Below are 25,188 nucleotides of genomic sequence, written 5' to 3'. Positions count from 1 at the left end.
TAGACAACAGGTGGAAATTATAGGCAATTAGCAAGACCCCCCCAATAAAGGAGTGGTTCTGCAGGTGGTGACCACAGAACACTTCTCAGTTCCTATGCTTCCTGGCTGATGTTTTGGTCACTTTTGAATGCTGGCGGTGCTTTCACTCTAGTGGTAGCATGAGACGGAGTCTAAAACCCACACAAGTGGCTCAGGTAGTGCAGCTCATCCAGGATGGCACATCAATGCGAGCTGTGGCAAGAAGGTTTGCTGTGTCTGTCAGCGTAGTGTCCAGAGCACGGAGGCGCTACCAGGAGACAGGCCAGTACATCAGGAGACGTGGAGGAGGCCGTAGGAGGGCAACAACCCAGCAGCTGGACTGCTACCTCCGCCTTTGTGCTCTTCACAGATGAAAATCGGTTCACACTGAGCACATGTGACAGACGTGACAGAGTCTGGAGACCCGTGGAGAACGTTCTGCTGCCTGCAACATCCTCCATCATGACCGGTTTGGCGGTGGGTCAGTAATGGTGTGGGCATTTCTTTGGGGGGCCGCACAGCCCTCCATGTGCTCGCCAGAGGTAGCCTGACTGCCATTAGGTACCGGGATGAGATCCTCAGACTCCTTGTGAGACCATATGCTGGTGCGGTTGGCCCTGGGTTCCTCCTAATGCGAGACAATGCTAGACCTCATGTGGCTGGAGTGTGTCAGCAGTTCCTGGAAGAGGAAGGCATTGATGCTATGGACCGGCCCGCCCGTTCCCCAGACCTGAATCCAATTGAGCACATCTGGGACATCATGTCTCGCTCCGTCCACCAACGCCACGTTGCACCACAGACTGTCCAGGAGTTGGCGGATGCTTTAGTCCAGGTCTGGGAGGAGATCCCTCAGGAGACCATCCGCCACCTCATCAGGAGCCCAGGCGTTGTAGGGAGGTCATACAGGCACGTGGAGGCCACACACACTACTGAGCCTCATTTTGACTTGTTTTAAGGACATTACATCAAAGTTGGATCGGCCTGTAGTGTGGTTTTCCACTTTGATTTTGAGTGTGACTCCAAATCCAGACCTCCATGGGTTGATAAATTTGATTTCCATTGATAATTTTTGTGTGATTATGTTGTCAACACATTCAACTATGTAAAGAAAGGAGTATTTAATGAGATTATTTCATTCATTCAGATCTAAGATGTGTTATTTTAGTGTTCCCTTTATTTTTTTTGAGCAGTGTAGAAAGCGAGGTGAATTTCTTGGAGAAAAAAAATAGGTGAATGCAGCGTGATACAGTCAAATGGTAAGACATGAGTAGTTGCACATTTTGGCCCCTTTTTGGAAGACTGGGTCATGAGATGGAATTTATTAACCCCTTGACGCCTATTGTCGCTAATTTGTATCATACATACACATAGGCCTACCTGTATTTATATATTTTCTATGTTCTATAGACAAATTAACAATCTTCACTTAATTTAGCATCAGCTTGAAAGCAAATGAAAACTCAAATCATATTTTTTTTTTTTTGATTGTAAAAACATTCAGGTGTTAAGGGGTTAATTCATTATTTAGAGACATAAGATAAAATATATTTGTCAATTGAACAATCATTTAAATATTTTTTACTTTGAGTTTTAGAATGCAAATTACACAGTCATTATTAATATAATTGTTAATATAAAAATATTGATTAGTTTAGCTTTAAGATTTTTTTTTTTGTCAAATTACGGTTTCCAAGGTTAAGAATGTACTACATTACAAAACAGACTCAATTCTATTTGATCCAAATGTTATATTTGTCAATGCCCGATACATTCTACAGCACAGAGCCAAAATCTGTATACGTGCATACTTTCATATTTTCACATGAGAAAAGTCTCACTTGTGGTCGATACTAACTGGTTCCGCAGAAACAACACAACTTCCTGATGAGCTTCATTTCACTCCAGTCAAAATAAAATTTCCTCTTAAATCATTTATTCATGTATGTACAAATCTATCAGGAGCTACATGAAAAAATAATCTGTAATTATAGATCATGACAGAAACCCTGAAGGGAAAGAAAACTGGATGGACAGACATGAAGAATTGGTTCCATTAAGGCTACTAGAGCGTCCATCTTTCTAAACACTACAGTCCCTTCAACCATCTTAAGATTTGAACATACTGATGGTGTTCAAACAGATTGTCATGGAATGTTGGCGAAAAGGGCCCAGCAGAGTTATTCGGTATATAATTCAAATCCCGACAAGAGAAAGTGGATATCTTTTCATTGTAGTTACTGATTGCAGACGTCAATCTGATCTGATATTCATTTAAACTGTAGATTAATCAGACACAAAATCGGCCCCGATTAGTCCTTCCATGGACCTTTTCATATGAGAAACTGTACATTACTATTTGCTTTTAAACATTCTTCTGAATATATTAACATTCATTCCTGTGTGTGACATCAAAGAAAAGCGGCAAAACCCTAAATTAAAACAAATAAAATCATCATATAATACTGTTCAACATGGGAGTTTAAAATGCTCTAAATGAACACTGTGACTTTCATACACAGCGTGACAACGTAAAAACAAAATCCAGAGACCAGACACAGGGCAGTACTGACAAGTTTGAGTGAGATGGACATGATATGATGATGATGATGATGATAATAATGGTGGTGGTGTTTATAAGTTGCTGAACAGTTCGTTCCTCTTGCTCCAGTCCATGGACGGGGCTTTCTTGGCGGCTCGTTTCTGACGGGCTCTTTCTTTAGCCTGGGCCAGTGACATGCCCAGACCCAGGTTGTCGGCAGCTGGGGCCGGCTCCGCGGCTGTTTCGACCTGGAGACACATACACATGCGTTCAATTAATCTTGCCCTTGCAGAATATTCAGGACCATTCTATATATTTGCATTACATGTCAGATTCTCTCTGGTGGGAATCTGACATTGATACACTACATACAGTATATTTGCACTACAATCATCTGCCAACAAAATCTTCAGGTTCATCACTTTGCTCACTCCTATGATCTAATTTTGAGTGAAGATCAGGATGTGAATCATTTCCATGTGTATTTTTACACTCTCTTGATTGAAATTGGAGCTGAAAGTCTAACAATCTATTTTTCAATGAAAAGGAGAATATTTAACAAACTATTCTGATAATCAATTAATAGTTCAAGTAATCTTTCAAGAAAATATGCCATTTCCTGGCACCAATCGTGAAGATAGTTAGGACATCTTTGGTCTTGGACTGTAGATTGGAGAAAACAAGTCGTCTGATGACATCACATCGGGCTTCAAGAAATCGTGATATATCAGTATTAGGCCCGCTGTTCAGAGAATCTTTTTTTTAGGAAAGGGCTGCAATATTATTACTGTCGAAAAATGTTATTTCAATGAAAGGGTTATAGTATTGGAAGAAACAAGCTGTAACAATTGTAAAATACAGATGAAATCCAGCGTTTGAGAAAAAAAGTCGCTCCGTTTCTGAGACAGTCTTAATATTTCTCATTTTCTTATAAAAATGTCTTTATCTCAGATATTACAACTGATTTCTGCTCTTTTATCATTTTTGTCTATTTGTGTTTAATTTATTAAATGATAAAGAGGCCTAACGGTGGACGGGTTACGCTTCAACTTGAAATTATATGCATACTGTTAACATATGTTCTGTATTTAGTGTATCTGAGTTTTATCATTAAAAAATGTGCGGAAGTGTTTCCATGGGGTGAACATGCGGTTGCTCAAAGCACCTCTGGAGGGGAGGAGCTGGCGGTTGCAGTTGGCAGGGAGGCGTTGGAGGAGGCACTGGAGGATGATGAGCTCACAGACACTTTAGGCTTCATCGGTGGTGCTGCAGCCGCTGCTGCTACCTGCCAAACAATGAAAACACCACACTGTTCATGAATGACATTAAAGGGTCAGTTGGTCAACATATTGTCCATTCTAACAGATTGTTACAGCAGAAGCAGCGTGACGCCAACTGTTTTAACACTAAATGACTTCTTGGATGTCCTGACAATGAAAAGGGCTCCACCAGTCATCCAACACTTGATAAACTGATAACTGGATGTGGTGGACCTTGAGGTTTCATGAGGCACTGAGAGAAAATAATCACTTAATCTGTAATAGTAGGTAACGAAGGAAGGATTTTTTACTCTGACAGCTCATTCTTGAAACAGCAGTTGATAAAACAGCTCCACTCACGTACACTTACTTCATGGTCCAAAGCTTCAGAACAAGCCAGTAAGTGGACTTTGTTTGGAGATTGTTCTACCAACTCAATGAATGATGAATTCTCCTTCTGCAGTATGATTCTGCTGCCCCTGCACTCTATTGTTGGTGTGATCTGTTTATAATACAGCGCAACTGTGTGTTTGATTTGGTGCAATGAAACAGAAAATTTAGTGGATCAGTGTCATATATGTGTATATATTTTCAGCAACAGGGGTGATTGTTTAGTAGTTGTCCAGCAGGGGGCCGTGCAGCCTCGCTGGACAGCCCGCCTGCCTCACTGCTGCGCAGCTTGGATCATATTCACATCCCTCACTTATTAAAGCCCAGGCTCAGTGTCAGCACTGATCTGTGTGCAGGATGGAAACTTGGTTGAAATATTAACACAAAGGGGGGGGGGCTCAAGTCCACATTCTGAACCTGCTCCGTCTGACCTGCTCAGCAGTACATCACTTCATGGATGTATGAAACTGGCACCCAATTCGTAAGCATCTGCTCTTCTAAAAATAAACCCAGGCCTCTGTAAGTGGCTTTGGACAAATGCTACAATATGCGGCAGAACACAAGCGGCCTGCGGTGATGTTCTCTAGCTGCTAGAAGAGGCTTTTTACACCAAACCACAACCCACCAGACACTTCTCTTTTAATGGACTTTCTATTTCTGCTAATGCAACTTAACCCACTGAACTTAAAGATATTGACTCTATTTGTGCGGGAGTGTTTTATGCAAATGGCTGCACCACAGCAGCGATCTGTTGCTATTTTAGAGCATACTAGATTCTTTGTGCAAACTGAACAGTGGCAGCCGAGGTTGTCCAATGTAGTCTAGTAGCTCAAATCTAATCATTTCAATCAGCTGCGTTTCTCTGAATTGTGGGCATCTGTTTATATGGTCAGCTGATAAACACACACACACGCAGGTCAGAGGTTGAGTGACGGGTGTTTCTGACCAACGCTGTGTTATGTAATTGCTGGTGAATGAGTGATTGTTCTTGCTGCAGTAGAGTTTAATCTGCCTGGATGTGTGAGTATGTGAACGGCGCTCGTTAGTCATCTCATTAGCATAATCCCCAACTCGCCCTGAGAGTTAAAGCCACTTCAATCCCATGATCCTCCGGGACACAAGGAAAGACACACTGGTGAGCTCTTGTTGCCATGGTGAAGGGTCAGCCACAATGTCATTAGAGGGGCCAATCCACTTTTCCAATGTTGTCAGTGTGTGTGTGGAGAGAGGAGGGTGGGGGGGTGTTGCTGTTCCTTCCTACAGGAGAGTGTTTGCTTTTGATAAACCCGCCCTGCTCTGCCTGTGGAATAACACACCAACACATGGATCTAAGGCTGGCGGCTAATTAAAGGTGCATTCCACCGATACTGCGGCTCTGGGGAAGCTTTCTCAATTCTGGAAAAGCATCAGGGTTATCTCAAGAGCTCGGAAACTACACATTTACAACAGAAAGCCTGCGTTATCAAACACATATGTATTGACCAGGCAGGGAGAGTTTAATGGAATGCAACACCGAATTGGATTATGGGAAGTGTTTGGTTTTACAGCAAAGAGAACTGAACGCATCACACCAGTTCTCAGGTCTTTGCACTTGCTTACAGTTTGCTCACGATGCCTCAGACCTGCCGACCTTGGGGAAATTATTTGAGAATAGTGCAATGCTTAGTTCACGTGCATTTCCCCACTCACCGCCATACCATTACGTTATTCAAAATATCAAAAGAAACTAGGTACATTTACTCAAGTACTGTACGTCCATTTTATGCTACTTTGTACAACATTTTAGAGGGAAATATTGTACTTTTTACTCCATTACACTTATTTCCCGGCTATAGTAACTGGTTACAGATCAATATTTTATCTTTAAATCATTTGATCATCTTTAGAAAATAACTTTAAAATAGCATTGGTATAGATTAAACTACAAAAAGATAAAGCTAAATTGTTTAGATTAGCTTCACGTTGACAACTTTAAAATGCTGCTTTTGTACGTGTCAATAAACCAGTATTACTATTCCAATAGTGAAAAACATAACATGTCAATACTTTTGCTTAAGTAAGATTTTGAATGCAGGACTTAGACTTGGAGTATGAAACGCAGTAATGAGTTTCTTGCCATTGTTGTATTGCAACTTTTACTGAAGTAAAAGATCTCAGTATTTCTTCCACCACTGGTTATAGACTACACAGTTTTCCCACCCTGCCATGATCTGCTCCTCATTACCGTTTCGGGTTTGGCTGCAATAATAATTCAGATTCTGAATACTCTGAAAAGTCACATTTAACAATCTGCGACACACGGACAATATAACGTAACGTTGATTTACCAACTTATATGCCTGGTGAACCAGCAAGCTAGCTTGCAAATGACATAACATCAGGATTTTTTTTAAAGTTAAATCATTTCCCACGGGTGGCAGGTCTGAGTCATCTCAGAATTTCAGCTTTTCATATCCACCCCAGTCTGTTTACCTTTTCTAATAAGTTAAAGGATCTGCCCTCTGTAATGCAAAACGGCGAAGTTCATTGCACTGAACATAAATCTGAACATTTTATATGTGGTATTTTGCTAATCTTTTAATATCTGGGGTTCCTTGCCCAAGGTCACTGTGACATGCAGACTGGAGGAGGGGGGGGATTGAACCGCCGATCTTCTGATTTGCAACCCACCCTAACTCCTTAGCCACAGTCGCTGATAAGTGCTGACTGACAGCGTGCTGGGTGTGTGTGTGTGTGGGGTCCTCACCTCCTCCTCTGATGCTCTCTCTGAAGCTGGCTCGGGAAGATTTCCTACCAGGGAAAGAAGACATAAAGGCATCACTTCATCTGTATTTCTATTCATTATACGGTCAGTTTGAACTACATTTCTGAGCATTTTCTTCTTGATCTTTTAACACTGGTAAACAGACACGATGGTAACAACTTTTGCAAATCCAAATCCAGATGGTGTGTGTAGGCATTTGTGTGTCGTACCGGTGACGTGTTCCTCGGTGGGCAGGACGTTGCATCTCTTGAAGAATTCTTCAGTCTCGGCATCGACCACCAGCAGCGTGGTCTCGTCTCCTCCTGCTTTGATGGCTGCCACCACCTCTGAGTGCTGCATGCCCATCACCGACATACTATTAACCGGGGGGGGGGGGGGGGGGGGGGGGGAGGAAGCAGACATTTAACCACGGTTAACCAGCAGGCAGCAGGCCCAACCACATTAACCATAGTGCTAAAAAAACATCCATATAAACAAACCGAGCCGAGAAATCATTCTGCTTTCCAGTACAATGGCTGTGGAGCAGATGCAGGATCAGAAACCAGCTCATCAAACCAGTTCTCTGGTTGTGGGATGATTTACAACTGGTGAGGTTACAGTAAGGAGGCTATGAAATGAACGACAACAATAGCTAAGAAATATATAAATTAATCAATACACTGACAATGCATAATTATGTTTATGAAATGTTAGTGAGTTATTTTACTTACAGCTTTATTTCAAAAGGTCTGTATAGTTAAATGGCTTCTCACTGACACTGTTATGTCACAGAAGACATTTTAACATGCAACAGTGAGAAGATGACACGCAGGTGTAAATAAAACAAACGATGGCTGAATTCCATTCCAGTTTCAGGGTTGTTCATGGTTTAGAGCCATACTTAATGTGATCCAGTAACACCTGCGTTTTACCTGCTATGACAAGTCAAAATGAAAAAGCACTTGTTGCATTCCCCCAACCTGTCTTGGCAAGCTCAACTATTGCTACCAAATTTAGCCTGTCAGTTCCTGTAAGCTAAAAACAATGCCAAAGTAATTATGACTCGCTGTGCGTACAGACACAAAAACTGAACTCTCTCATTGTTCAGCTTGCTAAAGAAAGGCAACATGCTACCTTCCTTGTGGCACTCCTTCTCTGTGTGTTCAGACATGCTGCAGATATTTTTAGATACACTGACGGAGGACATCACTATCTCAGGTGAACATCGTGAACAAATTCCCATAATAAAGTCAAATCATTTAAATTTCAGAACCTGAAAATAAAACACATTTTCAAGTTTTCTGATTACTTAACAAAACGTGATTGGCTGAAAGGTGCAGGAGTGGGGACTGGTGAAATCTATTTCGTAATGTCCTATTTATTTATTTAATAATGAAACCTTTGGCTCTCCATAGATAGGTCAGAACATGTGATCACATTAAACTGTGGTGTAATGCATTCTTTTTCTAAGATACCATCAAAGGCACCTTATCAGTCATTGCATTTCACCTGATCTACTGATCCTACACTACAGCTGTTAATGAATAAAAGAGAGTCGGCTTGCACAGGCGGAAATACTCCAATCACTTTGATTTGGAAAGTTAAGATAATTATAGTTTGTGTCCAATAACAAGAGCACGGGATATAAATTGTGTGGTAACACTGATCATTCACACAATGATGGAAAATGTTGGCTAACACTGTTATTACAGGGCGTGGTATACAAGCATACTCCCAGAGTTGGAACTAATCAAGCATCCAGGGAGATAAGTCGCTGAGGAATTCCTGTGGGAGGAAGATCCAACGTGGGAATACGTCAGGAATCTCTCAGCCTCACCAGCTCCCACACTAGCTGTGAACATTGGACAGGTGGTACAGAACACTCCGGACCCCGAGCAAAAAGTCAATTCCAAGCATTCGGTTTCCCGACATCCACCTGTTACACCTCAACAATGACCTGTTTAAAGCTTTTATCTCCCTGTTAATACAGTCCGTACAGTTTTGGTGTTACCCCGAACCCGCAGACTGTAATTCAGCCCACAGACACAGTAAGTGGATTAACTCTGACCCTGCCATGTTCAACATGGCCAGAAGGTCTGGTTGTCTCTCTCTCTCACACACACACACACACACACACACACACACACTTTTGCTTCAAACAAAAACAGTCTTCACCCAGCAGACGCACACACACAGGAGCATGTAGACAAACACACCTGCACGCACACACAAAAACATGCGCACATTCCTGCTGCGTCCACTCTCCATCTAATAATAACCTAATACCTCTTGGGATTTCAGTTTCCCGTCTGCCCACTGATAATGTAATAGGATTACAACTGTTACAGATACAAACAAAATAAAACTCGCAGCATCGGGCAAAACTCTCACCCGTCAGGAACAGCGTATGATTTAGAGCACGAGTGAGCGCGCGTTGTGTACCTGGAGGATCTTGTCCTGTGGCCTGAGGCCCGCTCTCTGTGCTGGAGAGTCTTCATCCACAGCTCTGATGAACTGGCCTGGTCTGGTCTTCTCGCTGTGCAGGTTGAAGCCGTAGCCGCTGGCTCCCTTCTTCAGGTGGCAGAGACGAGGCCGCAGCCCACCTCTCTCCTCCTGCGCGAAGACAGGAGAAAATCTTGTTAATGTGGAAAAGTAATCAATGAGATTAGTTTGATTATTAATATAAGACACGTTTTATAGAAACTATAAACCAGTCTTGCACATTGCTTTGAACACAGCTATAACAGCTGTAAATTTAACAGCTGATAACCAACATCGTGAATCTCAGATACTGGTGGCTGAATAGTTTGACATGGTTAAGTGAATCCCAAAGCAACAAACAGCAGGGAAGAGAGCTCATCACCATTTTTGATCTAAAGAAGGGTGCTACTTAACAGCTAATTCCAGCCAGTGCAATTTAAATACAATTCAGTGCAATTAATCTTAGATTTCTCCAATGCAGTCCAATTCCATATGTGTTTTACGTCAATCTGAGATTCCAAATCAATACGATCATTATCTGTTTGTTCTACATCACAAAAGGTATGTACGTCATGTAACTTCCCTATCTGCATACTGTGCGCATGGCGCTTATTTGTACAAATAACATAATATTGAGCCAGACTTAAAAAAGCAGAACATAAATATGAGGTCACCGACATGCAGAGGCAGATATTTCTTCTTTTTTATTTACATGATCTACATCGACCCTTGACAGATGTTCACACACAGTCAAAGTGGTTATATGGTATACTACAACACTCGTCCTTGCCTAAACGAATGAAGCCGGTCTCTGCTCTCTTGCGCAGGCTAATCCTGCTGTGGCCTTCCCCTAGTTAAGTGTCTAATCCCATGTGTGGCTGAAGGACCAACATTGTAATCACACGTGCGGTTAGAGCACTTATGCACGACCCCTCAAGCTACGTCTTTATTACAGGACTCCTGGAAATGATTGTTCAATGGGTTACTATTACAAAATCGGGCAGCTCCATAAAAGGTGTTGTCACTTTACAGTACAGCAATTTCAATAATGTTGTTGCTGTCCTTTGAACGTGAACAATCTAGATAATTAGGCAGTTTCACAATTCTGTCCTTAATCTCTAACTGTGAACATTTGATATACGCTGGCCTTATTTGGGCGTAACGAAGCTCATTTCTCCATTTATGGTAGGTCAGAAAATAACTCATGTTGATGTTAAAAGTAAAGATTTTAATTTACTCTCTTGTAATTTTATTTATTTTTTAAAATTCAAACTTTCAAATTAGCATCTCACAATTTTTAATTGACTTATTTCTTCTATTTTTAACATCCCTTATGCTTCATCAAATTGTTTTTTTTCCTGGCGAAATTTGGCTGTGAGATAACACAGCCTCTGAACCCTTTTACAGCTAATACATGCATGAGGCGCTGATAAAACATGTTCCCCGCCCGCCAGTTGCACTTCCATCACCTGATAAAACTGCACCTGCCTATGCAACATCCTCAGCTATCAGCAGCGGCTGCATATGTAAGTGATTCCGTGCCGGGTGACCATTTCAGATCTAGCATTACAACCTCAGCATTCACTGAAGACGCACGGAGGATTATGCATTGATCCAGGGGTTTATATGAAATTAGGCTGGTTGATGATTGCTGAAACATTCTGAGTGAGTAAGTGTGATCTTTGGAGGACTTAAGGTGAGGTGATAGTCAGGTTGAACCTTTGGATGGAATCACACGTTTATGACAAAGCCCACATAACCAGAGGCTGTTAATGAAGACGATAAGCATGATATAACAGGTCAGGTGCAAAGTACACCACAGGAATGCTGTACACTACAATTTTTTCATCTTACAAGAAGAGTTATATAACTCCTTCTGGGACTGGGGATTTACCTTATGCATACCTATAAATATAATACACGCATCAGTTTCCATCTTGCAAAAAAGGCTGCAGCCACTCATGTTGCAGTCTTTCATGTAATCTGTGGAATTTAATACGAGAAGACTTCTGTTCCCTGACCACCTGCTGTCAGATAACATCGTTTCACCCTAAAATGGCCCGAAGCCTGGGAAGAAGTGCAGTCATATATTAACCATAACCATATTTTTTATACTAACAGCCAATCAAATGACTATGTGTATATGAAAAACGGTGATAAATCCAGCACTATTATCACCTGACTGCAGTTCCCCTCAGGGCTACAGAGGATTAAAGTAGGCTGTGTTACCGTGCTCACCAACCTTGCTTCCAGCAACAGCAGGCAGCAGGTTTCAGCAAGAAAAAAATGCCATACGCTACCCGCTCAGCACCAAGTTAGAGACACAAGAGAACAAGAGCCAGAGACAAAAGAAGAATATTAGACTTCCAGGACATTCATCAGGTGGCCAGAAACACGACTCCGAATGAATGATAAAGTTGCTCTGTGTCTGGTTGTGTAAATATGCAACTGTTAGCAAGAACAACTTTATAAAATGATGTTTAAGGCATACCATCACAGATACAGCATGGCACCTGTAAGGTGAACATGCTCCATATAATCCATTTACTGCACCACAGGGGAGGAGAGAATCTGCCTGTGTGCACAGGAGACAGATTGCTACCATGTCTCTCTGCCAGTAACAGTGAATCTTTATGCAATATGAAGAAGATCTTGTGGCAGTGAGACACAGCACGCACACACACAGAGTGAAAGTTGAAGAAACCAGATGGTTAAATGTGGTTAAACTATTCTTTATGATGAGAACATGACAAATCTTTTTTCAACAAATATGCAAGATTAAAATTACAGTAAGTAAAATTCCTCAGTCCATTTTCTTCAACAAAATAAATACAGAAAAATTAAGTGCTAATTCATTCGTGATTCAAATGAATTAAATCAAACACCTATTGAACATTTTTTATGTTGTTATTGAGGAAACTTATGTCACGATAATTATCATTATTGTTTTATTGCCCAGTCCTACCAGAGCAGCAGTTCCGTGATGTCATGAAAATGCAGCTTGCAACCTTTTTTATTATGTTTGTTTGTCAAACTCATTTTGAAGAAAATGAAAACTATGTATATAATTAACATTAGCATATTTAATTGTTTATTTTAAGTCAAATATTTATCTGTAAATCTGCAGAGCAATTGGGAGGGAGGTTAAAGGTCAACTACAGAGTAGCACCTGCAGCCTGGCGGGGATTTAGCACAAAGGAATGAGAAAATGCTAATTCTCAGTGCTCAGTGGATGACACTTTGTACCGACACAGAAATAACATGTGGTTGCGATCTGCCACAAACAGCCACATTGCGAGTGCAGCATTAGCCTAGGTTTCGTGTGGTGGTACAAAAGGCAACAGGCAGCCACTGTAAACATTCCCTAAGCTTGTGGAATATCAAAAGGTTAATGGTTTTACAGCTCGCTGTAGTTAAACATCACATCCTGTGCTTCAACCTAGTATCTCATAATAATGGGTTGACTTGTTGGGAGGACCTTGACCTGAGGGAGAAACACTAAATGGTGTGTGATTTGAAACTTAAGGGGCAGCAAGACCAGAGTAACTGCTAACTGCTGCTAACTGAAGAACCTGAGCCGGGTGAGCGGGCAACGGAACCGGGCTTAGCATAGCAGCCTCACAGTGAACATGGCCAGACCAGGACCAAACACAGCCTCCGAGGCTGAAGGACAGTTTGACGACAGGGGATGCGGTCCTGAGGTGAGGGACAACGAGCTCCCGGCCAATGTCAGGAAAATAGTACTCAGCACTGTGTAGCATCTTAGCCTACCTATCTTTGCGGTCTACCAAGCAATAGCTAACCTAGCAACTATAAGTGCTTGAAACTTGTTTTATTTACATCCTAACTCTAACGACAGCGACATCTAATCCTTTCTTCTGACAAAAAGAAAAGCGTCTGCTTGCCCTAAACGTAACTGTTAATGTAACCAAGATGGTTTTATAAGGAAAACAGGATGATAGTAAGAATATTTCCTTTCATGACATTTTATTTTGTTTATTAATTTGACTAAAAAAAGAAGGCCTGACTTTCACATTTCGAGGCACAACTGGTATTACAACACAGGGTGTGCTGGGGCCAGCTGGTAACTTTAGCAGATATCTCGGCAACACAATGCACAGGTGCCTTTGACATTACGCAAGAACTGTTAATCCTTCACATTCTGTGAGAACGTTAAATCATTTTTTTCACAAAAACGCTGGCCATAGCTTAAACATTGCAGTTGCTCACTCATTATTATTATTTATGGGACAAAATTGCCTCAACTCAAGGTCCACCAGCTTTTTGGGAGCTTTCAAACCCATCTCATAGTCCAGCCAATTCCATTTGCTGACAGAGACCAGGAGATGTTGTTGAAAGCTCTGAAGAAGCTAGTACACAAAAATTATAATGTCATTAAATAAATGCAAAATCAACTGAAAGAAAAAGGTGACAAATATCTGTTGAATGACCAAGTACTATAATCTATCACTCGTTGCGGTAACAGAATTACTTTTAGCCTTCATTCTGATTCATTTTTTCTATAATGCCTAAACAAAGACTGCTGGTACATTTTTCTGCTTAATCATTATGTTGTAACCTCTTGAACTAATTTCATCAGTGTATCCTCCCTTAACTTGCTTTTAGTATGTACAGTACACTGTACGACAGTATTGCATGTATAGCCTTCACCTGCGTGTTGCAGATAGTAGATGTTACAGTAAATAAATCATGCTGACCAAAGAAGCCAGTCGTGTTGTGGTGTGTGACGTGCAATCTGTCCATTTACTGACAGACTGTGTGCTTGCCTGATGAACGAGGTAACATGTAGCTCTGTGTTTATTGCTTGAGGAAGTTAAAAGATCACATACTCAACACAAACTACACAGAGCTGCCAATACATGTAGCAATATGGTTATCACTAACTGGCTTAGACAAAAACAAACAATGTAGCTTCATCACTACAGCAACTCTCTAGAAGGACAGGAAGTGGTTTCCTCATTTGCTCCACCCCAACAGCTAACAACTCGTAAGCTGACAGAGGAACCTGCTGTGTGTGTGTGTGTGTGTGTGTGTGTGTGTGTGTGTGTGTGTGTGTGTGTGTGTGTGTGGTTACAGAAGTCTGCCCATAAAATCTGCAACTGAAAAATGAGTTTGAAAGTCATGTACCTCTCATCAGCCCTTTTTTTAATGCGTCTTGCAACAAGGAAGTGATTGTAACAGGATAAGAATTAGCACTTAACCCACAGAAATGATCTTCTAAAAGAAACTCATGAGAGAATATTTGGTGTCAAATTGAGCAGAGAAATAGCGACCCACCCAGCTTTCTAAGTCACACAAAAACTTGTTTTAGCAACAAAAAGTGACAACGGTGAATGGTTGTACACTTTAAATCTAAAGTCTTAATTTAATATACTGTGGTCCTAATGTTAGCTAGTTAAGTTAGCATCTTCCTAGTGTCGAGGTAACACCCCGTTATTTCACTATAATGTCCGCTGCTAACATTACCGTTAGCTTTCCATGAGACATTCAGAAGGACATTAGTATAGCATGTGTCTTCATATTGAAAGCAGTCAAGGTGATTATTGGTGTAGCGTTAATGTTGGCTTATTTAGCAAAGAACATGCTTACTTATGTTGGGCTGAAATTGCTGTTAGCTTGCCGTTAGCTAGAGGCTGAATTGAGTTTCCTTTGCATGGTATCTGGGCTCATGTAAATGTAAAAGTTTCCTGCTAATTGTGGACTAAAGTACAGGACAAATTTAAACCCGGTTATTCCACTGAAATATATGTCTGACAACAATACTGTTAGCTTGCCCCTAACAAGTAGCCAAAATACGTTTCCTTCTGGACTCACACTTAGAGACAGGGTGAAGACCTCAGAGATTCAAAAGGTGCTTGGCTTGGTCGAAGGACATCTGGGCTACCACACTTAGCCTCCTGCTGCCCAGAAATGGATAAGCAGCTGTAAATGGATGGTTTTTTTCATTTAGCTTCACAAAGCTTATTTGACACCAGAATATGAAGGGGGATGGTGACAAAAGAAAGCTGTCACATTTACATAACATACTGTATTTTCATTTCCCCCCTAATCTCTATGAATATCATCATCTCAATCGTTTTGCTCATGCTGAACTCTCAATTTAGCAACTGCTGACTGATTAGAGTTGAAAGCAGGCCAAGTCTGAAGCCCTATGCTGTGTGTAACATTAGTATCAATGCATTCAGAGACATGCAGAGACTTCAAAGACCCTTTCCTAATTGCTTTCACCAAATGTAATTATAATCCCTGTCACACCAAAGACACAGATTAAATCTGGATGGATCTACAGGCTTTCATTGGAAAGCTTAACTTCACGGTCCAGTCCGAGTCGAAGGGAAGACGTGATCGCAGCAGTGATGGTTCAAAGTCTCCTGTCAAGAAGCATGTCATCGGTTAACCTCAAATGGAAAATGCTGAAACATGAAGGGATGGCTACATTTTCTCTATTTGCTAAGAATAAAGGACTGTAAGGGAAGCTTGGACAACCGACAGGCCTTTTTTGTATCTGTGTGTATTTACTTAGACTATGTCACTAGGAAAACAGTGAGGATCTAAATCAGATGACGCCAGCAGCACTTTTATGGAGTTTGTTTTGGATGGCAGCCCATACACAAAAAAAATATATCTGATGGAAAGTTGCTGCAGCAGGCAAAACCATAAAGATTTGGTCTCAGTAAAATATACATTTTTCACTTTTCAGATAATTAGTGTTCTGATGAAATTAATTGACTTGAGACTCTGCAAGTATGGGCTATAATGTAACTCCAAATAGGCACAGTTTATCAAGCCTGGTACTGACTGGGGAAATAACTGTGGAATCAGGTGTCCGGTCATCAGTGGAAAATGTGTCAGTTAATTTAAACAGCATCTCCATTAGATGATGACCTCAGATACAAATAATGAGCCTTTCTTCCTGCATCATATAAGCATATCGAACAGACTTTGAGCACATACTGGACATGGTAATAATGATAATTATGTGATCACTGGTGAGGGGACTGAACAATGCTCAGTCAGTAGAAATTGTAATTTACTAGGTGCAGTTCCCACAATAGCAAGGGCATCTCATGCTGTGAGCTAATTTTACTCCATATTATGGATTTCACATGGCCGCACCATCTGCTGGTCCGTAAGGAGGTTCTCTGACCTCAAGGCCGCTAAAGTTCTAGCAAATGTAATATCAAATGCTGGATCAAAATAGAACTTTTTTGCTTTCATATGCAGATCTGCATCAAATAACTCATTTAGGCATGAAATAAAGTGCATCTAAAATATTGTTTTAAATATCAATTGATCTAATCAATTATTTATTTTTACTTTAAGCCATGGACAAGACATCCTTCCAGTGCTGGGCAACTCCACATGCAGAGGAAGGTCACGTGATACGATTGAAAGCTCCAAGCGAGCAACTGAGTGGAGCTTGTGGTGAGATTGTATTTGTCAATTTTTTTTGGTTTGTTTAATCGACTGATCTCCTCATCTATAAAATGTCAGAAAATACTGAAAGATACACATAAAAATGTCCTGGAGCCCGCACTGATGCATTTTCTTTTCTTTAACGTTTGTCCAACAAATAGTCCAAAACATAAAGATATTCAATTTACTAGAATATTTAACAACAATAAACAGTGAAAAGCAGCAAATCCTCACATCTGAGGCGCTGGAACCATATGTTTGCCTTGTTTCCTTAAGAATGACTTAAACAGTTAATCACTGATCAAAATAGGCAATTAATCATCTGCCTATTGACTAGAGCTGACCGATAAATTGACTGGGCCGATATTAGCTACTGTAGATATGTCGGTAAGGGGCAAATATACCGGCCGGAAAGTAAATTGCAGTACAAAAATGCTGCAGACAGTTCCCATCAGAGTCTGTCCACTATTGAACATTCACATGTTTATTTTCCATCTGTAAAATGTCCCACTCACAACATACTGTATATTGGTCACAATTAAACAAACTCATGGTGCTCTTATCAAAAACAAAGTCAATACAGGGCCGGACGATTAATTGAAAAGCAATCAATACCAGGCTTGTTCTGACTGGTGATTGAATTGCCCATCGACAATTGAAGGGATGATCAGCGATTGGTTTCAAGCGCTGATATTAAGTTGCTTTTAACAAACTCACTATCAGAACTAAGATGACATAAAAACAGTCTCTAGACTGCAGTGTTTCCCAGCCATTGATTTATTTTTGGCGACACGCAACGCCACAATATCAACGCTGACTGCCACATACTATATACTATTTCTCATAAAGCTAATAAGCCTGTTTCTTCCATGGTGGCATTTCACTGACTTGCTGCAACGTAACCCTGTCCCCTGGAGATCAGATCGGTGATCTCAAGTAGCCATGATCAGACAATATGAAAACAGAGATCGCCCAACCCTAATCAAAACCAAAATTCAGAACCTCTAACAGACGTAATTTTCCTGACAGACCGACTTTTATTAAAGGACACACTGTGACCTACACTGTATGTTTACTGCCAGACAACATACATGCTCTCTTTCAGTGTCACACGCACTCATTCGCTCACCAATACACTTGTGTGCGAGTTAAAATCATTACATGATTCAACTATGAGGGCAAAAAAACCCCAATAAAAGCAAAATAACAGTAATCGAGGTACAACGTTCAGTTAACCGTGATTTTAGGTCATATCGTCCAGCCATGAATCAATATGTGTATTAGTGTTAAAAATCCAACATTGGTCAAACCTGTAGAACACTTTTAGATATTTTGAGTAATACACTGATGCAAATCGTATTCATAGGGGGCAGCTAACTACACAATGTCCATTAATTAAATTCGAGAGCCTCATTATGCACTTCCAACACCCATTTATTTAGGATCCTGTTATTGCATCATTTGTTTGACATTTTCACATCTACTAGTACAGAACAAATTGCTCTTTAATCCTGTGACCAACCCCCTCTTGCCCACACCCACACACACATATTCTCACTCACTCCAGCCGTATTGACAGTGTGTTAAGTGAGGGTGTAGGTATTTCAGGGTCAGCATGGCCTCCTTGTTGAGGCGTGAGAGTCCTCTCTCCTTTCCTCCCTGGCCCAGAAGCCTTTCTCTGCATGCAAACACTGCGGACAAAGCCTCTTTCTGCTGCTGGGGATCTCTATGGTGACCGATTGACGGCCCTCGGCGTGGTGGAGGACTGAGTCGCTGGAGGCCGGGATGTTACCATAATATGATGGCATGCTCACTCAGTTCATGCTTTTTATCTTCCAGGAAAAAGCAATATCTGAAGAATTAGATATTCAGGTCTTTGTAAAGACTATCACCATGAGGATTTTGCTTAATCGAGTGTGAAAAAGGTTTAGTGAGTGAGCCCTGGACTGCAATACCAAGTCTAACCAAAGACATTCACGTGAAAAGAACTATTGTTTGAAGCGAAACCGTGAATGTGCTCAGCAGGGCTAGTTTCACGTCATCACTGGCCAGCCCACTCAAATGTATCCCATGGGGAGGCTGGTATCAGAGGCCAGTATCAGACCATCAGTCAGGCTCTGCCAAGTTTCCCATCAGAGAGGAATGTAGCTGGAGATTTGCAGGTTAGCATCCCAGCCAGCCAGCCAGCCAGCCTGGGCTTTTCACTTACTGGAGGTCAGAGTATTAGTGACGGGGCATGACCACCTACGCAGAATGAGACAGAGACCTAAACAACCCATTTATAACAGCAGAACAGGGGCAAAATGTGCTCATGTGTAGGAAATCCATGTAGGTATAGGCATGGACGTAGACTCGAGTCATGAATCCGTGGACTTAAGACGTGACAAAATCACTTTCAACTTTAACACAACAGATATAATTTGTATAAATCCGACAGTAGTCATTATATAGCGCAAGCACGAGTGAAAGGTGTGTTTGGAAGTGCACATTAGCAAACAGACAACAGATGATAGCTTGGATTTTCACATTCGGATTTAAAGACTAATGAAAAATGGATGGCAACATGCAGAACGTACGGCTCAAAAATCACAGATGGAGAAGCAACAACTTTGTTCGACATTTGAGGCCACAAGTTTGAGACTAGCGTTAGCTAGCTCTCAGCCTAACGTCACATAGGAGATAGGGTTAAGTAGTAACACAATCTTTGGTAGTCAAATCTCGGATGCCAACGTTAGCCATCTGTCATTAGAAGCATTCTATCCACCTGTTTTAATGTGCGTTTTCAATTTGCAAATTAAAAAACCTGAATCGAAACGCAGGAATGAAAAAAAAGAAAGATGAAACATTGCAGTCATTGCAGAATAACTTATGACATACATAACGCATTGGATTTAAACATCCACCGAGGCTTCCAATCTGTTGCAACAAGGGACAAAAACATGCAGCAGATAAAAACATCTCTGTGGACCAATAAAGAGACTCTTCAAATGAAAAGAACAAACAATAAATCATATATTTCCATCATGTTTTCCACATCCATTTCAGGTTAGACTGAACTTTTAATCTTTGCGCCCTCTCAATCAAAGAATTAGAGCCATCTCCATTTGTCCGACTACAACTAGTCTATCCATAACAACGGTGGGTGGATTTTCTGGAAATTCATTTAAAGCTTGCACTATCTTTGGATGTAAACTTTGCTGTTGATAGGTGGCGGAGCAGTAGAGCCTGACATAGCCACTGTTCCTAATTCATAATGACTTTTTGAGGATTCTACTGCAAAGTTTAGGCCTTTGTCTTGACCTTCGACTTCACAGCCAAGACTTGCAAAACAGTGACTTTGTACCACTTCTATGTGTTGGTTTACCAAAACGCTAACTAGTGCTGAAACAATCACTAGATTAATCAACTAACTGATTGACTGGAATAATTACCAGGCAGCGGAGCCAAAGCTCAGTGTTATATTGTATTATTTTCTACAGTTTCTTATTTATCATCATATTCACTTATCTTTAAGATTCTATAGAAAATGTTCTATTTAATAAATATGGTGCGTTTACCTAATTCTGTTCTGTAGAGGTCTACTTATTCTTAAACCGGCAGATGGAGCAAGCTGTTTTAAAGGAGGGAACAGGGGGGTGTAAGGTGTGACTGAAAGACAATGGCAAACTGTTTTCATGGCACACCGGTCAGGTAGGAGGGCTCACAAGCAGATCTGCTGACCTGATCCATTTTTTAAAATACAGGGGTGAAAAGTAACATGTAAACATGTTTGTGGACGGGGTATTATGGGTAACCACAGGTGCACATGCTGTTTGCTTTCTGTGGTCGCGTTGCGTTTGTGCGTGTGCATGTCGTTTTAAATGTTTTTCTTGTGTATGAGCTTTGAGTTTTATGCTTGATATAGACGTAATGACAATCAGAAATACTTTATTGATCCCTGAGGGGAAATTCTTTAAATATTCTGTAAAGCACTTTGTAACCTGTTATATGAATAAAGGTTTTCTTTCTTACTAAGGGGGGCGAGTCTAAAAATAACCATTGTACTTATAAGTCCTAAATAAAAACCATTTCCCATTCTCATTGCTCCACACAATGAGGCTATTTTGCATTGCTGTTACACAACATTTAAAATCAGGCCCCAGACTTTGCACTGGCTAAAAACAGTTACAAAGCCTACAAAAACTTGCCATGTTTGCAAACTTTTCAAAGAATAACCTTACACACTTGTTTCATAGACAACCAAAGCCAGGTCTTTGAAAGATGCAGGATTATGGTAATCCAAGGGAAGAAATGTACATTAAAGTACTTTTTGATGTGGTGGAAGGTCCCAGAGATCCAGACAGCATAATGTCTATACAATACAAATCATTAGTATTGTTGTTAATCTAGCTCTTTTTGTGAGTGCCGTCAACAAAACTCATTCAGAAATTGTGACGCACACTCATCCAACACTAAAGTCGTGCCACTCTGGGTGTGTGCAATAAAAGCACTATCTTTGTCCCATTCTGTCAATTCATAGGCCTATCTCTCACAGTCAGATAATGACAGCGTGAAAGAAAGATGACAGGCATCATTGTGACAAAACCTCTGGTCCGACAAGCCAAGCCTGACAGGGAATTCAAGACGAGAAGCAGTGAGACTGACAAACATTTATGCGACAAAGACTCTGTTCAACAGGAATGATGAGGGGCCTGGCACATTTCACTGTGCTGTGTCACGTCTCTCTGCCTCAGCTTACAGCCTTTCGCTGGCACTGGAAGTGGCGACTTAATAGGGGATCTACTTCCACATAATCTCAGAGGCAGAGCTGGCCTCAGATCAGATAGGAAGATATAAGCCAGGGGCACTGCTGTTTTGACTGAATGAATAAGTTAGTCTGACTCCTAATGATAATGCAGTAATAGGGAATAAAGTGCAGCTTGTGTATGCGCACACACCGACAACATATACAGTGAGATGGTAATAATTTGTCAAATGTCAGCGATGTGGACTGTTTATACCATAAGTTTTTTTTCCCCAAGATGACCCATTTGATAGGATCTGGGCTTTTAGATGTTTTATTCCAGAAAGTGAATGAAATCCATGACAAAAATAGTCATGCGTTCAGTCACTATGTTACTTATAGATGGAATTATATTAAAAATAAATGATTCCCCTTTTTACAGGAACCCCCTCAAGGACCCCTGGGGTTCCCCGGACCCCACTTTGAGAACTACTGTTTTATATCATGGTAGCTATGTAAATAAAGCAGCAAACTAATGATCAATAAAGCCTTATAATAATATTGTTTTTTTTAATATGATTTTGTATTAATGTGACAAGCTTTTTTTAATCAGGCTAAATCTTGTTGTTAATAAACTGTTTCTCAATTAAGAAGCTGCTCCTGGATAAAAAAAAATGATAAGTTGACCTTGAGTAAAGGGTGTTTTGTAACACATAGTGTTCCCAAGGCCAAGAATAAACTTTTATGTCAAGTTTCTCAATTGATTTTCCAGATATGTAACTATAAAATGATACTGTAGCTATATGTTGATACAAAATCACATGATCGAGACAGTCACGGGACAAGAAGTAAACAGCGGACCTTTTGGCAGTTCTGACAGTTCTAACGGCCTAGAAGGGATTTTTCAAAGCCTAAACAAAGTCAGTTGTTATCATTATGAGGCAAACGTACTTCTAAATTCTGTTTCCTCAACAATGTAACTGAATTAAAAGTCTAGGAAACACTGAGCGGAGTGGGCAGGAACTGCAACAGAGTGGGTTGCTGTGCTTTAGCGCTGCTGTACCTTGGTGCTGGAGTTCACACTCAGCCTCTCCGAACTCTCCGAGGAAGCATCCCCGTTCTCACGCGGAGCCGGGGTGGACTCCCTCGGGGTGCCGTTGTTGCGCGTGTCCCCGCGGTCTGAGTCGCTGTCCCCGCCGGGCACGGGAATCCCCTCCGTGACGAATTCTTTCCGGCACTGCAGGTCGAGCTTCTTCAGCAGCTCGGCCGTATCGGAGTCCACCACGATGAGCTCTAGGGGCCCGGTGGTGACCCGTATCCTCGCGACCACCTGCTGGTGGCTCTCCCCCTCCACGCTCTCCCCGTTCACGTATGCCAGGCGGTCACCGGCGAGAAGTCCGGCTGCGGAGGCGGGAGTGTCGGGCTCCACGAGCCTGATAAACTGCCCGGTCTTGCCCTTCTCTCCGTGCAGGTGGAACCCGTAGCCGCTGGGACCTTTCTCCAGCACACACAGTCTGGGTCGGAGATTTGACATGTTGTTACTCTGCTAACCGACGAAAACCTTTCTCCCCACTCTCCAAACCACTTTAAAGCCTTTAAACAAGGAGTGACACAACAACCATACAAAAAAACTGACACCTGTTGCGCACACAAACTTTGCTCTAGGTCCACTTCCGCTGAAGTCAGTCGCAGTGAACTTTCCACTGCTAACGCTGCGTTTTCACTCCTACCGCCCGGTTCAGAGATCCTCCCCGCAGGCTGATCCTCCCCTACGAACTGCTGTGTTGCAATGTTCTACTTCACGTCCAATCCGACAACGTCCCGTCCTGAGCGGAGGTACTACTGTCAAGCAACCAAAGCAGTCACATTAACATCAGATTTTCAAAATAAATGTACATGGTTGTTTATTTGTCATTATACAGCACAAGGCTGCATAACGAAACGAAATGTGTAGTTCCTTCATGCTACACACACAACATATAATAAAATGTATATTAAAATATGGTAACATTTAAAATAAATATATACAATTATTTATCTACATATATACATGTATACACCAAGAACATTCATTTGCATGCATTTTTGAATTTGCATCTGGGGTGAATGTAAACAGCAACAAACAGATGATAATATGGTTTTAACTTTACAGTAAACAGTCTGACTGTGTTTGCGAAAAGCGAATACTGTTCAGGCTACATCAAAGCTGTAAATTATTTCACAACCACTAGGCTGTGGTTTTGAGGGCACAGGTCATGTCCTCTGAATCGATTATTATGAGAATTATTTGGATATATAAACTACAGTTTACAATTGAGAGTTACACAGAGTGTGTTTTAAAAGCATGATACCAATATTCAATTCAGATTTATTTATTATTATTCATAACAGAAGTTATCTCATTGCACTCTTCATTTAGAGCAGGTCTAGACCATACTCTTTGTAATATTATTTACAGAGACCCAACAATTCCCACCATGAGCAAGCACTTGGTAAAAGTGTCAAGGAAAAACTCCAGAACCAATACTCAGGATGGGCGGCCATCTGTCTCAACCGTTTTGGTTGAGAGAGGCAGAGAGAGTGCAGGAGGAACTAGAACACGCAGTAGCACAATTCAAGTTCCACATAAATATGTTGCTTAAAATAGTAGTAATGGTGATGGCAGTAATACAAATATCAACAAAAAAAATAATGATAGCAATAATAATTGATCATAATAATAGGGCTAATAATAGCAGAAATATGGGGACAGCAGGTAGCCCACAACCACAGATCCAGAGTCTACAGCTCAGGAAGAAGAAATGGCATATAGGAGAGAGTTGAGGGATGAGAAAGCACAAAACTAGGAGAAAACTGTAGAGAAAGGGAGGGTTAGATGTACTGTAGGTCTAATAATAGGCTAAAATCCCTAGATCAAGAGTGGCTTTTTAAGAAGAGGTTTAATTACAGCTATAGGACTGTACATATCCTGTTAATAAAGATTGATCATGTCTAGTAAAGAACTCTAAGTGTAAAACTTCTTTAAACAGCCTAGTTAAGATGGGGTCCAAGAGACTGGTTGATGGTTAAGAGGAAGAAATCATTGAAGTTAGTTGGTGATTATCAAATTTTCAAAGCGAGAAAATAAAATAAATATCTATGATAAATGAGTCAATACAACCTTTTAAAACATTTTTTCTTAACAGAATTTATTCCTGGCAGAGATGAGAACATAAAAACACACGACAGATTTAAAATGAAAAAACACAATTACAAAAAAAGAAATAGGTGGAATAATTCAAAACAGAAAATGGTCAAATTGACATTGAAACATTTTCAAGCATTTTCAAGTCTCTACAAAATTATCTGGTGGTGGGGATGGCTGGTTGGACTTAAGCCCGCAGTATTTCTAAATCGTGGCTATACCCTGTCAAGCAATATTTTTGGTACCTTATGTGATTTAAATGAAATTTTTTCACAATGTGGGTAAACCTTATATTGATGTTCTTGTACAATACTGTACATGCTCTGACTGTAGACTGCATGATTTGCTACATTCATGTATTTGCACAAAAAATACTATGTTGCGATGTCAGTGTCACTGATAACAGGAAAAGCA

The 25,188-nt window shown here is 40.9% G+C and overlaps 1 protein-coding gene across 1 annotated transcript; it reads right to left on the bottom strand.

Moving 5' to 3' along the window:
* Nucleotides 1-1,929: 1,929 nt before the first annotated feature.
* LOC123983181 (Na(+)/H(+) exchange regulatory cofactor NHE-RF1-like) lies at nt 1,930-23,404 on the bottom strand. The gene is made up of 6 exons (XM_046069321.1): nt 22,654-23,404; nt 9,393-9,562; nt 7,180-7,334; nt 6,953-6,996; nt 3,723-3,842; nt 1,930-2,805 (listed from the first exon to the last, which is right to left on the bottom strand). Exons 1-6 carry the CDS (start codon nt 23,122-23,124, stop codon nt 2,650-2,652), a joined length of 1,116 nt encoding a protein of 371 aa, XP_045925277.1. The 5' UTR covers nt 23,125-23,404; the 3' UTR covers nt 1,930-2,649.
* Between the last annotated feature and the right edge of the window lie 1,784 nt (nt 23,405-25,188).

This window comes from Micropterus dolomieu, linkage group LG14 (genome assembly GCF_021292245.1).
Source record: "Micropterus dolomieu isolate WLL.071019.BEF.003 ecotype Adirondacks linkage group LG14, ASM2129224v1, whole genome shotgun sequence".
Lineage (NCBI taxonomy): Eukaryota > Metazoa > Chordata > Actinopteri > Centrarchiformes > Centrarchidae > Micropterus > Micropterus dolomieu.
This window is presented reverse-complemented; position numbering and strand designations above follow the sequence as displayed.

What these genes read in the sequence shown, in the direction of transcription:
- LOC123983181 (XM_046069321.1), bottom strand. Translation starts at nt 23,124, where the DNA reads ATGTCAAATCTCCGACCCAGACTGTGTGTGCTGGAGAAAGGTCCCAGC. An exon ending in GTGTGAACTCCAGCACCAAG is followed by an intron (nt 9,563 to 22,653) that starts GTACAGCAGCGC and finishes GTCTTCGCGCAG; the next exon opens with GAGGAGAGAGGTGGGCTGCG. An exon ending in CCACAGGACAAGATCCTCCA is followed by an intron (nt 7,335 to 9,392) that starts GGTACACAACGC and finishes CCCCCCCCCCCC; the next exon opens with GGTTAATAGTATGTCGGTGA.